The 12,174-nt window shown below is 50.3% G+C and overlaps 1 protein-coding gene across 1 annotated transcript; it reads left to right on the forward strand.

Moving 5' to 3' along the window:
- Positions 1-11,096: 11,096 nt before the first annotated feature.
- On the forward strand, positions 11,097-11,567 carry TRNP1 (TMF1 regulated nuclear protein 1). The gene has a single exon (XM_077838168.1). It carries the CDS (start codon positions 11,097-11,099, stop codon positions 11,565-11,567), a length of 471 nt encoding a protein of 156 aa, XP_077694294.1.
- Positions 11,568-12,174: the final 607 nt, after the last annotated feature.

The following is a 12,174-nucleotide window of genomic DNA, read 5'->3' on the forward strand; positions in this document are numbered from 1 at the left end:
GGTTTTGCTGAGGTCTAAGCGAGTCAGTAAACTGCGCCAGCGCGCCTTTAAACGTCCAAATGCACATTCTACCACCATTCTGCACTTGCTCAGCCTGTAGTTGAACAGCTCCTGACTACTGTCCAGGCTGCCTGTGTACGGCTTCATGAGCCATGGCATTAAGGGGTAGGCTGGGTCCCCAAGAATACATATAGGCATTTCAACATCCCCAACAGTTATTTTCTGGTCTGGGAATAAAGTCCCTTCCTGCAGCTTTTGAAACAGACCAGAGTTCCTGAAGATGCGAGCGTCATGTACCTTTCCCGGCCATCCCATGTTGATGTTGGTGAAACGTCCCTTGTGATCCACTAGAGCTTGCAGCACTATTGAAAATTACCCCTTGCGGTTTATGTACTTGGCGGCTTGGTGCTCCGGTGCCAAGATAGGGATATGGGTTCCGTCTATGGCCCCACCACAGTTAGGGAATCCCATTGCAGCAAAGCCATCCACTATGACCTGCACATTTCCCAGGGGCACTACCCTTGATATCAGCAGATCTTTGATTGCGTGGGCTACTTGCATCACAGCAGCCCCAACAGTAGATTTGCCCACTCCCAATTGATTCCCAATTGACTGGTAGCTGTCTGGCGTTGCAAGCTTCCACAGGGCTATCGTCACTCGCTTCTCAACTGTGAGGGCTGCTCTCATCTTGGTATTCATGCGCCTCAGGGTGGGGGAAAGCAAGTCACAAAGTTCCATGAAAGTGCCCTTATGCATGGGAAAGTTTCGCAGCCACTGGGAATCGTCCCAGACCTGCAACACTATGCGGTCCCACCAGTCTGTGCTTGTTTCCCGAGCCCAGAATCGGCGTTCCACAGCATGAACCTGCCCCATTAGCACCATGATGCATGCATTGGCAGGGCCCATGCTTTCAGAGAAATTTGTGTCCATCTCCTGATCACTCACGTGACTGCGCTGACGTCGCCTCCTCGCCCGGTATCGCTCTGCCAGGTTCTGGTGCTGCATATACTGCTGGATATTGCGTGTGGTGTTTAATGTGCTCCTAATTGCCAAAGTGATCTGAGCGGGCTCCATGCTTGCCTTGGTATGGTGTCCACACAGAAAAAAGGCGCGGAACGATTGTCTGCCGTTGCTCTGACGGAGGGAGGGGCAACTGAAGACACGGCTTACAGGGTTGGCTTCAACAAAGGGGGTGGCTTTACATCAAGGAGTATTTCAGGCAGGACTTCACGGAGGGTTCCAATAAGAAATGGTGCACCTAAGTTATTGTTCTTATTGGAACAATGAGGTTAGCCTGGCCTCTGATTGATACATGGCTAGATTTACCTCGCTGCACCTTCTCTGTGAGTGACTGCAGTGTGACCTAGAGGAATGAGTCCCCTAGACGGGGGAGGAGGCAAATGAGTACAAAACAAATCTGGTCTATTTCTTGTTTTGATCCACTCCATCTATCTTTTACATCTTTGGCTGGCAGCAGACGGTGCAGAAGGACTGCATGCCATCCACATCTCATGGCTGCTCGGCAGAAGATGGTACAGTACGACTGCTAGCAATCCTCATCTCTTGCCTGCCCAGCAGAAGATGGTACAATACGACTGCTAGCAATCTGTATCGCCTGCCTGCTCACCATAAGACGGTTCAATAGGACTGACTGCAGGACTAAAGAGAATGACCTGGTCAAGTCACTCCAAATTTAGTCCCTGCGCCCATGTCTGCCCAGGCGCTCCCAGCCGACGTGGCCAGGAGCACCTCGGACACGACGAGGATGGCTACCAGTCGTACTGTACCGTCTGCTGCCAGAAGGCAATGGGTTGCTGCTACTGTGTAGCAATGCCGTACCGCGTCTGCCAGCACCCAGGAGACGTACGGTGACGGTTACCTGAGCAGGCTCTGTGGTATGGTGTCTGCACAGGTAACTCAGGAAAAAAGGCGCGAAACGATTGTCTGCCCTTGCTTTCACGGAGGGAGGGAGGGAAGGGGGACCTGACGATATGTACCCAGAACCACCCGCGACAATGTTTTAGCCCCATCAGGCATTGGGATCTCAATCCAGAATTCCAATGGGCAGCGGAGACTGCGGGAACTGTGGGATAGCTACCCATAGTGCAACGCTCCAGAAGTCGACTCTAGCCTCGGTACTGTGGAAGCACTCCGCCGAGTTAATGCACTCAATGCACTTAGAGCATTTTCTGTGGGGACACACACACTCAAATATATAAAACCGATTTCTAAAAAAGCCGACTTCTATAAATTCGACCTTATTCCGTAGTGTAGACATACCCTCAGGGACTAGAGATTCCTGGGAGTGAAGACAGCCTAGGAGTTGCCTGCCAAAGCAGTAAAGGCCCCAGGCAGGAAAGCCAAGAAAACTTTGTTTTGTAGTTGGATGCACTTGAAAACTTTGTTTTGAATGTTTGTTAATGTAATGTTTGTTAATTTAATAAAGCACACGCTGAGAAGGGACAGGAATGGACAAAAGGGTATATTTTTAGTTTTTTTAGCAGTCCAAAAGGGGAAACTGAGGCCAGCTACCTGTTGTGTGACCGTCAGGTGCATGGGAGGCAGCAGCCTGGTTACTCTCCTTGTGGCCTTGAGCAAGTCACTTCCCTGCCACTCGGTGTCTTGCTCTCTGTTCCATACTTGATGTAGCATACAGTATCATCGGTTTAAAAATGAGTTTAAAAAACCTGGAATACTTTTTATTTGCTTTCTGGCTTCTGACATTTTAGGGGCACCTGCGGGTCACATTGTCCAGTTTTTCTCTGCAATCATGAAGGCTAGACACTTTTTTTTTTTTTCAGAACAAGCTGAGAGCCTGACATAATCCCATGACTCCAGGAGCTGTGGCTTGAAGTAAAACACCAGATATCGTGAGACTCAGGATAATATCATAAGGGTGGGTAACAATGCGAGAGCAGCTGGGTATCAAGTGTATTAAATAATAATGATCACATATACCTGCACATTTGGGTTGGGTGTGTTTTTTTGTGTGCTGGGTTGCAAAGTGGTGGTATCAAATTACCTGTATAAGCATATCTGCTAGTGTCCGTTACTGGCAAGGCTCACAGACCAGCTTTCACATCAAAGAAGTTTATTCTGAGTGCTGCTAAATCCAGACTTCTCTGCTAAATTATTAAAAGCTTGTCAGCCTGGGCAAAGATCCATCAGCATTGCAGCCTGTCTCTTATGGTGGAGGCATTATTTCCAGGCACAAAGGGCTTGCGGGGTAACAGTTGTTCTTGGGATGAGGGTGGGTGCTCGTATGTGTGTGTGTGTGTGTGGGGGGGCTATGGCCTTTAATATCATACTTTCCCTTTGTTTGCATTCATCCATCTTCTCTCTGCTTGTGGGCAGTTGGACTGTGCGGTGCATCAGTGACGGATGGGACGCCTGGAGCCTTTTACGACCCGTCGGAAGGGCCGTGAGACACTTGGCCATGGAGCAGAATGCCCGAGATCTCTCCTCCGTGGTCTAACTGGGAGCCTTGTACTTCTCCCTGCTTTGCTCGGATGCTGGCACAGGTGGCTATGGAAGCACGAGTGTGCAGCAGCTGCTGGCCTCTTTACCCCTTGCTCTGTGCAGGTTTAGAGGACGTGGTGGTTAAAACACTTGAGCCCTGGAGCTGCTCCAGTGCTAGGCAACGGTGGGGGGAATCCTCATGGCAGATGATTCTATCACTGAAAGCTTGGGGTGGAAAAAGGAAGGAGTGCCCTGGATCCAGAACTACTGATGGGAGAAGAGCCATGCCAGTGTGAGAGGGCTCCTTGGATGGCTCCAGCTCAGGAGGTCGGCCTTAGTTGTGAGAGGCAGTGGGGTCCTGTTGGCTAAAGAAGTGGCAGGGCCTCAAGGAGGCTTGAGTTCAAATCCATGTTTAGCCACTGGCTCACTGTCTGGCCTTGAGTAAGTCACTGAGGGCCTGAGCCTGCACCCATTGTAGAGAAGACAAAACTGTCATTTCTACAGCAGTGGGAGCAGGATCAGGCCATTAACTTCTCTGCCTTTGGCAACTGAGGGGTAATTTTTAGTTACCTGTTTCCCAGGGGTGTTGGGGGATGGATTAACATGTGTGAAGTGCTTCGAAGAGGGGACATGCCTTATTTGTGCGAAAACTTGTGAACTAACAGGGTCAGATTTGTAAGTACTTGGATCCAGGGAACAGCCAGATTGGGTGCTGGGGTCAGGGGATGTTCCCTAACCCAGAGTTTCCTGAACCAGTCTAAAAGCAAATACAGGAAAAGTCAGAAAGGAGATCCACGTTCCAGTGGCTGGCAATGTAATCCAACACTTCCGGACTCAAGTGATAAATATTGACAAGGTGGGCGATTCTGTCATCCTTACTGAGGCAAAACTCCCCTTGAAGAGCTTCAGGATTCAGCTCACAATTACTGAGACTTCAGTTGCGTTTGATCTTGATTACTTCTGGGTGATGTACTGAGAATAGCTCATTTAAATAGAACAGGGGCCTGCTGTCTGACTGAATCACGGCTATATTGTGGCCGATGAATCACACAGCCTGCCACAGTATAGCTGTGTATTGGAAGCCAGACCCAGGGATTGAAGAATGGATAAAAGGGAAGAACAAGGCGATCTGCAATGCAAGATCTGTAATATTCTAATTACATCCAAGTGCAAAGAAGAGCAAACCAGAAATAAAACGTACACTGAACATTAAAATAGCACAATGATTAAAATTCAAACAGGAAGCTGTCATACTGACATTCTGATGGCTTATAGTGAAGACACAATAAATGCAGCTCGGATTTGCATACATAAGAAAGGCAGGAGACTTTCCAAAGCTGTTGTCTGGAAAGTTCTATCATTAAAAAAAGAAGCCTTGGTCATGTCACTTATTCTTATTTATTATTCAGAAGGGAATCTAGTCAAAGGGTTATATGGTGCAAGGAAGAAGAAGTCAGGTCTCCTGGGTTCTACTCCCAGCTCCACAATTGACTGGCTTTGGATAAATCACTTAATCTTAGTTTACCGATTTGTAAACTGGATATAATAATACTCACCCGCCTGAAAGGGGAGAGGTGAATATTAACAGCTGTCTTAGACGAAGGGTGCTAGAGAAGCACAAAGGATTATTTCCCAGCAGGAGTCTAACATATCATCAAAAGGGCAGTTCCCAGCATCATTCAAGGGTGAGGAAAGAATGAAACAAGAAGAGCTATGTCTGAAAACAGTCTGACCATCCATCTGCTAATACACTTCTAGAGATTGCTTTAGCTGTGTGGTACAGTGGCCAGGACACTGGATTAGGCGTCAGGGCATCTGAGTTCTCATCCCAGTTCTGCCACAGAGCTGCTAAGTGATTGTAGGCAGTCACTTCCCCTCTGAGTTTCCCTGTTCGTAAAATGGGGATAACAATACTTAAGTTCTTTTGTAAAGTGCTTTGGGATCTATGGATGAAGTATCATTAATAGGATACTGCTTTACTTTAAATCAAACGTATTTTTGCCATTGATTTAAATGGCAGCAGAATCAACCCCTAAGAATAAGTCAACTCAAAACAACTCCACCACTGCTGGGGACAATGAAAGCAGCTGAGCGCGGTTGAAAATGTGGCCTCGTAACTAATTCCTGAGGTTTCTCCTTTAAAATGAACATTCGCAGCCAACAAACATCTGCATCTATATTGAGTGTGGTGCTCAGCAATTCACAATCCCAAATGATTGCACGTTTCAGCAAATTTCTGTCCAGTTCCCAGCTTCCTGTCTTTTTTCTCCTGTCTGCTCAGTTTATATTTCTGCCTGTCCGCCTTTCGTTTCCCTGCGGCATGTTTCACCAGGTGCAGTTGATGTGAAAAGAAATGAAATATATGTAAGGAAATAAACAAAGTAATTCTCAGTCCCTGATAGTCAGTCACAGACAGACGCCTGTGTGATGTGTGTGGTTCTTCATAGCCGAGCTATCGCAAATTAATACAGAACATGGCTCAAAAGCTCACCTGAGAGCACGAATACAGCCAAGGGAATTTCTGCTCTCCAGCTTAAGGAGGGAAAAATCAGAACAACATGCAATTATTTCATCATTAGATTTTTATCCAAGGGGAGCAAGGCTCTTTCTCTCCTTTCTTTATTGCTCCCACGGGCTGGGGGAAGATGCAACCAGTCTTTTCAAGATGTTTTTTTTCATTCCTTGGGGGTACAAGTTCCATCAAAGCAGAGTCAATAATTACAGAGGAGGATTTTCTGACTCATAAATTATACCTAGCACCACTCACCCTGTGGAGGGCTGTTTTGGAGTGGTGGATAGAAGGTGAGGAGATAATTTTGTATGCAACAACAAGGTGCGTCTTACAAAAGGGGCCTCGTTAAATAACAACGAAGAATATGCTATGGCACTAACAGTGGTCCCACAGTTAAACTGAGCCTGGATTTTGTCTTAGATTTTATACAGCACGTTCCACACATATATAAAGCAACAACTCAGGTTTAGAATAGGTATCATTCCTCAATATCGCCTTAGTCTGTAACAACGTTTTTGTGCTCAATGTCTTGTTCAAGGGTGCTGTCAAGGTTCCTTGCCCACACTGAACTCTAGGGTACAGATGTGGGGACCTGCATGAAAGACCCCCCTAAGTTTATTCTTACCAGCTTAGGTTAAAAACTTCCTCAAGGTACAAACTTTGCCTTGTCCTTGAACCCTACGCTGCCACCACCAAGCGTGTTAAACAAAGAACTGTGTCCAGTTTTGGGCCCCACACTACAAGAAGGATGTGGAAAAATTGGAAAACGTCCAGCGGAGGGCAACAAAAATGATTAGGGGACTGGAACACATGACTTATGAGGAGAGGCTGAGGGAACTGGGATTGTTTAGTCTGCGGAAGAGAAGAATGAGGGGGGATTTGATAGCTGCTTTCAACTACCTGAAAGGGGGTTCCAAAGAGCATGGATCTAGACTGTTCTCAATGGTAGAAGAGGACAGGACAAGGAGTCATCGTCTCAAGTTGCAGTGGGGGAGGTTTAGGTTGGATATTAGGAAAAACTTTTTCACTAGGAGGGTGGTGAAACACTGGAATACGTTACCTAGGGAGGTGGTGGAATCTCCTTCCTTAGAAGTTTTTAAGGTCAGGCTTGACAAAGCCCTGGCTGGGATGATTTAGTTGGGGATTGGTCCTGCTTTGAGCAGGGGGTTGGACTAGATGACCTCCTGAGGTCCCTTCCAACCCTGATAGTCTATGATTCTAAGAACAGGGAAAGAGCCCACTTGGAGACGTCTTCCCCCCAAAATATCCCCCCAAGCCCTACACCCCCTTTCCTGGGGAAGGCTTGATAAAAATCCTCACCAATTTGCATAGGTGAACACAGACCCAAACCCTTGGATCTTAAGAACAATGAAAAAGCAATCAGGTTCTTAAAAGAAGAATTTTAATTAAAGAAAAAGTAAAAGAATCACCTCTGTAAAATCAGGATGGTAAATATCTTACAGGATAATCAGATTCAAAACATAGAGAATCCCTCTAGGCAAAACCTTAAGTTACAAAAAGACACAAAAAACAGGAATATACATTCTATTCAGCACAGCTATTTTGCCAGCCATTAAACAAAAGGAAATCTAATGCATTTCTAGCTAGATTACTTACTAACTTAAGGAGTTATGAAGAGCATTCTTGATCTGTTCCCGGCAAAAGCATCTCACAGACAGACAGACAGACCCTTTGTTCCCCCCCTTCCAGCTTTGAAAGTATCTTGTCTCCTCATTGGTCATTTTGGTCAGGTGCCAGTGAGGTTATCTTAGCTTCTTAATCCTTTACAGGTGAAAGGGTTTTGCCTCTGGCCAGGAGGGATTTTATAGCACTGTGGACAGAAAGGTGGTTACCCTTCCCTTTATATTTATGACAGGTGCTTAGAACACAGCTGCTTCCTTTGGAGGAGCAAGGAACAGCTTTCAATCCTAGGCGTTGTGGCAGAAGCAGAGGTGATATCAAAACAGGTTTACTAACTGGCGAGAGGGCTGTTGTTGATTGCACTAGCTGGCAGCCAGGGGCAGGCCGAGAGGTGATGCAACAGTCTGATGTGGCGCTGATGTCTGACTGGCATGTGGCAGCATCGTCAAACTCAAGAGTTTGTTTCTTAACAATGTGAAATGCACGCCCATCCTGACCCCAGTGCACATATCCACGTGCATTAAGGCCCAGCTGTTAGCTGCACTGTGTCCTGATCAGAGCAGGAAACTTAAGAGGAAAATACCCCAGGACGGGGATGGCCAGTGCTGCTGCCTCTGTTTGCCAGCTGGGAGCAGATGTCACCTTCTCACTCCAGAATGCTCTCTCTCTCTTTTTTTGACGGTTCTGTGATCTCCTGTCAACCCAGCCCACTCTAAGCTTTATTAATAAAGTCTTATATAATAATGTTATTAGCAGTCATGCTGCACTATCAGCGTGTGTCAAGGTTCCTCCCCCACATCTGAACTCTAGGGTACAGATGTGGGGACCTGCATGAAAACCTCCTAAGCTTACTTTCACCAGCTTAGGTTAAAACTTCCCCAAGGTACAAATTAATTTTATCCTTTGTCCCTGGATCTCCACTGCCACCACCAAACTCTAACTGGGTTTACTGGGAAATGTAGTTTGGACACATCTTTCCCCCCAAAATCCTCCCAACCCTTGCACCCCACTTCCTGGGGAAGGTTTGGTAAAAATCCTCGCCAATTTGCATAGGTGACCACAGACCCAAACCCTTGGATCTGAGAACAATGAAAAAGCATTCAGTTTTCTTACAAGAAGACTTTTAATAGAAATAAAGAAATCACCTCTGTAAAATCAGGATGGTAGATACCTTACAGGGTAATTAAATTCAAAACATAGAGAATCCCTCTAGGCAAAACCTTAAGTTACAAAAAAGACACACAGACAGGAATAGTCATTCTATTCAGCACAGTTCTTTTCTCAGCCATTTAAAGAAATCATAATCTAACACATACCTAGCTAGATTACTTACTAAAGTTCTAAGACTCCATTCCTGGTCTATCTCCGGCAAAAGCAGCATACAGACAGACACAGACCCTTTGTTTCTCTCCCTCCTCCCAACTTTTGAAAGTATCTTGTCTCCTCATTGGTCATTTTGGTCAGGTGCCAGCGAGGTTACCTTTAGCTTCTTAACCCTTTACAGGTGAGAGGATTTTTCCTCTGGCCAGGAGGGATTTTAAAGGGGTTTACCCTTTCCTTTATATTTATGACAGTGTGAATGATGAAACAGAGGATCTGCAGTTCCAGGCCACTAGGCTCTATTGACAAGTCACCTTTATTTTCCTACTGAACATCTTTATGAAGATGGGGGACCACCCTCACTGGGCAATAAGGGGATCCTGGAATGAGCTCACCCCCTTCCTAGTTACTGCTGACCCCTGCTTTGTCGGTCTGACTTTCCCTCCTAGCTCATAGCATTACATCTGAAGAGCAGATATTTTGCCTTTGTGATCCACAGCCCGTATAGATTTAGCAAAACATTTCCCTGAGGAAGCTGCAAAGGGATCAACTTCTCTCTACCTTCCAATGGCTAAACTCAAACACTGGGACTGAGGATGCCTGAAGCTACAGGCCTGGGAGAAACTGAATCAGGCTTGTGGTAGCCTCTCCATTTGTTCTTTCCGGTAGCATGGCAAGACGCTCAGACACCTGAATTCTGCAAACTGCAGAGAAAAAAACCATCAGCCCCAGAATCTTCGTTAACTGTCTCACTAAATCCCGGAAAGAAATCCCTATTCTATTAAGCCCTTCGAGGCCCTACCGCACCCAAGAATCTCACGAGGGGAGAAGAATGGAGGAGGTTTGTAGAATAAATGCACCAAAAACAATGTCAAATGTAAAGAATTCTTCTCATGGCTAGGCTGGTAAATAGAGATGATTTTAAGCTGTATATATTCATCTCAGCAGAGCTCTGAAGGCATATCGGATGCCTCTAGGTGCCTCGCAAGATAGTCTGTAGTCAGCTCCCTGCCCACCTCACTTCCCTTCAGTCTATTTACTGATGATACCCACAGAGTTAAACGACAATAACCATCACCATTCCAGGAACACAAAGTCATTACTTAGGGCAGAGTATTCAATGTCAAGCAGAGCTGTGTGCGTTTTTGGGGAAAAAGGAGTGTGTGTCTGGGAGGTTTGGGGGAAGGCTAGTGCCCTCAGACGCCAAGGTGATGGGCATGGCCTGAACAGAAGAGAATACAACAGTGTGAGTGTGTGAGGAGAGTGTTGCATTTGAGGAGAGTGTGGGTTTCGGGAATGGGTGGGGGGATGTCTGGGGAAGGGACGTGTATGGATACAGAGGTATTTATGGAAGGGGTGTACACCTGTACAGGGTGTGTGTGTATGGGGAGGGTGTGTATGCTTGGGTAAGGATGTGTGTTTGAAGAAGGGGTGTATGCCTGCATAGAGCCTGTGGGTCTAGGTCAGGGTATGGGGTGTGTGGGGCTGAGGTTTTGGGGAGCGTCGTGAGGGCTGCTTGAGCAGTGTTTGTGCTCAGAATTCATACAAATATAAGAATGGCCATAATGGGTCAGACCTACGGTCCACCTAGCCCAGTATCCTGTCTTCCGACAGCGGCCGGTACCAGATGCTTCAGCAGGAAGGAACAGAACAGGGCAGCTATCAAGTGATCCATCCCCTGTTGTCCAGCCCCAGCTTCTGAGAATCAGCGGTTTCAGGCCATCCTGAGCATGCGGTTGCCTCCCCGCGCATCTTGGCTAATAGCCACTGATGATATCCCCCCTCCCCCGCGGAACTTGTCTAATTTTCTTCTGAACCCAGTTTGTAAATTCCTTCCTTCACATGGAGTTTATTCCTGAGAGCGAGGGGGGCTGGGAACGGGCTGCAGAGAAGAGGGGAAGCTAGTGGACCAGGGGCCGGGGGTGCGAGGGGGCTGGGAAGGGGAAGGCACCTGGCGGCGGGTGGGGCGGCGGGGCGGGGGCGCTGCGGCTCCGGTGACTGGCTCGGGGAAGCATCTCTCAGCTCCGCGCCAGCCCCCCGGCCCCTTATAAGGGCTGCCGGCGCCCGGCGCCGCTGCCACAGCGGCGGGCTCATGCTGGCCGGGGCCCCCCGGCCGAAGCGAGCAGCCGCAGGGGAAGGCAGCGGGGAGCAGCAGGAGCCCCCGATGCCCGGCAGCGCCGGCGCGGGCAAGCCCCGGCCGCGGGCGCAGGAGGCGGCGGCGGCGGCGGCGGCGGGCGGCTCGGCGCTGCCCGGGCTGGAGCTGGCCGAGGCCCGGCGGCGGCTGCTGGAGGCGGAGGCCCGGCGGCGGCTGGTGCTGGAGCTGGAGAGCCGGGTGCAGCAGCTGCACCGCGTCCTGGTGCAGGCCGAGCTGCGCCTGGCCGGCCGCGCCGAGAGCCTGGCCCGGCTGGGCAGCGGCGCCGGCCAGGCCCAGCTCCGCCTGGCCGCCCACGGGCAGCGCCTCAAGAAGAGCCTGCGGCGCTCCCGGAAGGCGCGGCCGCCCGCCCTGCTGGCCTCGGCGCTGGGCGGCTGCGTGCCCTGGGCGGCCGGGCGGCTGCGCCGCGGCCGGGGGGGCGCCGCCCCGGAGCCGCCCGAGTCCCCCTTCAGGAGGAGCCCGCCGGGGCAGCCCCCGGCCTGAGAGCGGCGGGGGGGGGGGCACCGTCTCCTCGCGAGGGGCCCCATCCTGGGTGGGTGGGTGGGTGGGAGGGGAGGACCCCTGTGCCGGGGGGGGGGCACCTTCTCCTCGCGAGGGGCCCCATCCTGGGTGTGTGGGAGGGAGGGGAGGACCCCTGTGCCGGGGGGGGGCACCTTCTCCTCGCGAGGGGCCCCATCCTGGGTGTGTGGGAGGGAGGGGAGGACCCCTGTGCCGGGGGGGGGCACCTTCTCCTCGCGAGGGGCCCCATCCTGGGTGCGTGGGAGGGAGGGGAGGACCCCTGTGCCGGGGGGGCACCTTCTCCTCGCGAGGGGCCCCATCCTGGGTGTGTGGGAGGGAGGGGAGGACCCCTGTGCCGGGGGGGGGCACCTTCTCCTCGCGAGGGGCCCCATCCTGGGTGTGTGGGAGGGAGGGGAGGACCCCTGTGCCGGGGGGGGGGCACCTTCTCCTCGCGAGGGGCCCCATCCTGGGTGTGTGGGAGGGAGGGGAGGACCCCTGTGCCGGGGGGGGGCACCTTCTCCTCGCGAGGGGCCCCATCCTGGGTGTGTGGGAGGGAGGGGAGGACCCCTGTGCCGGGGGGGGCACCTTCTCC

Source organism: Eretmochelys imbricata, chromosome 19 (assembly GCF_965152235.1).
Source record: "Eretmochelys imbricata isolate rEreImb1 chromosome 19, rEreImb1.hap1, whole genome shotgun sequence".
Classification (NCBI taxonomy): Eukaryota; Metazoa; Chordata; order Testudines; family Cheloniidae; genus Eretmochelys; species Eretmochelys imbricata.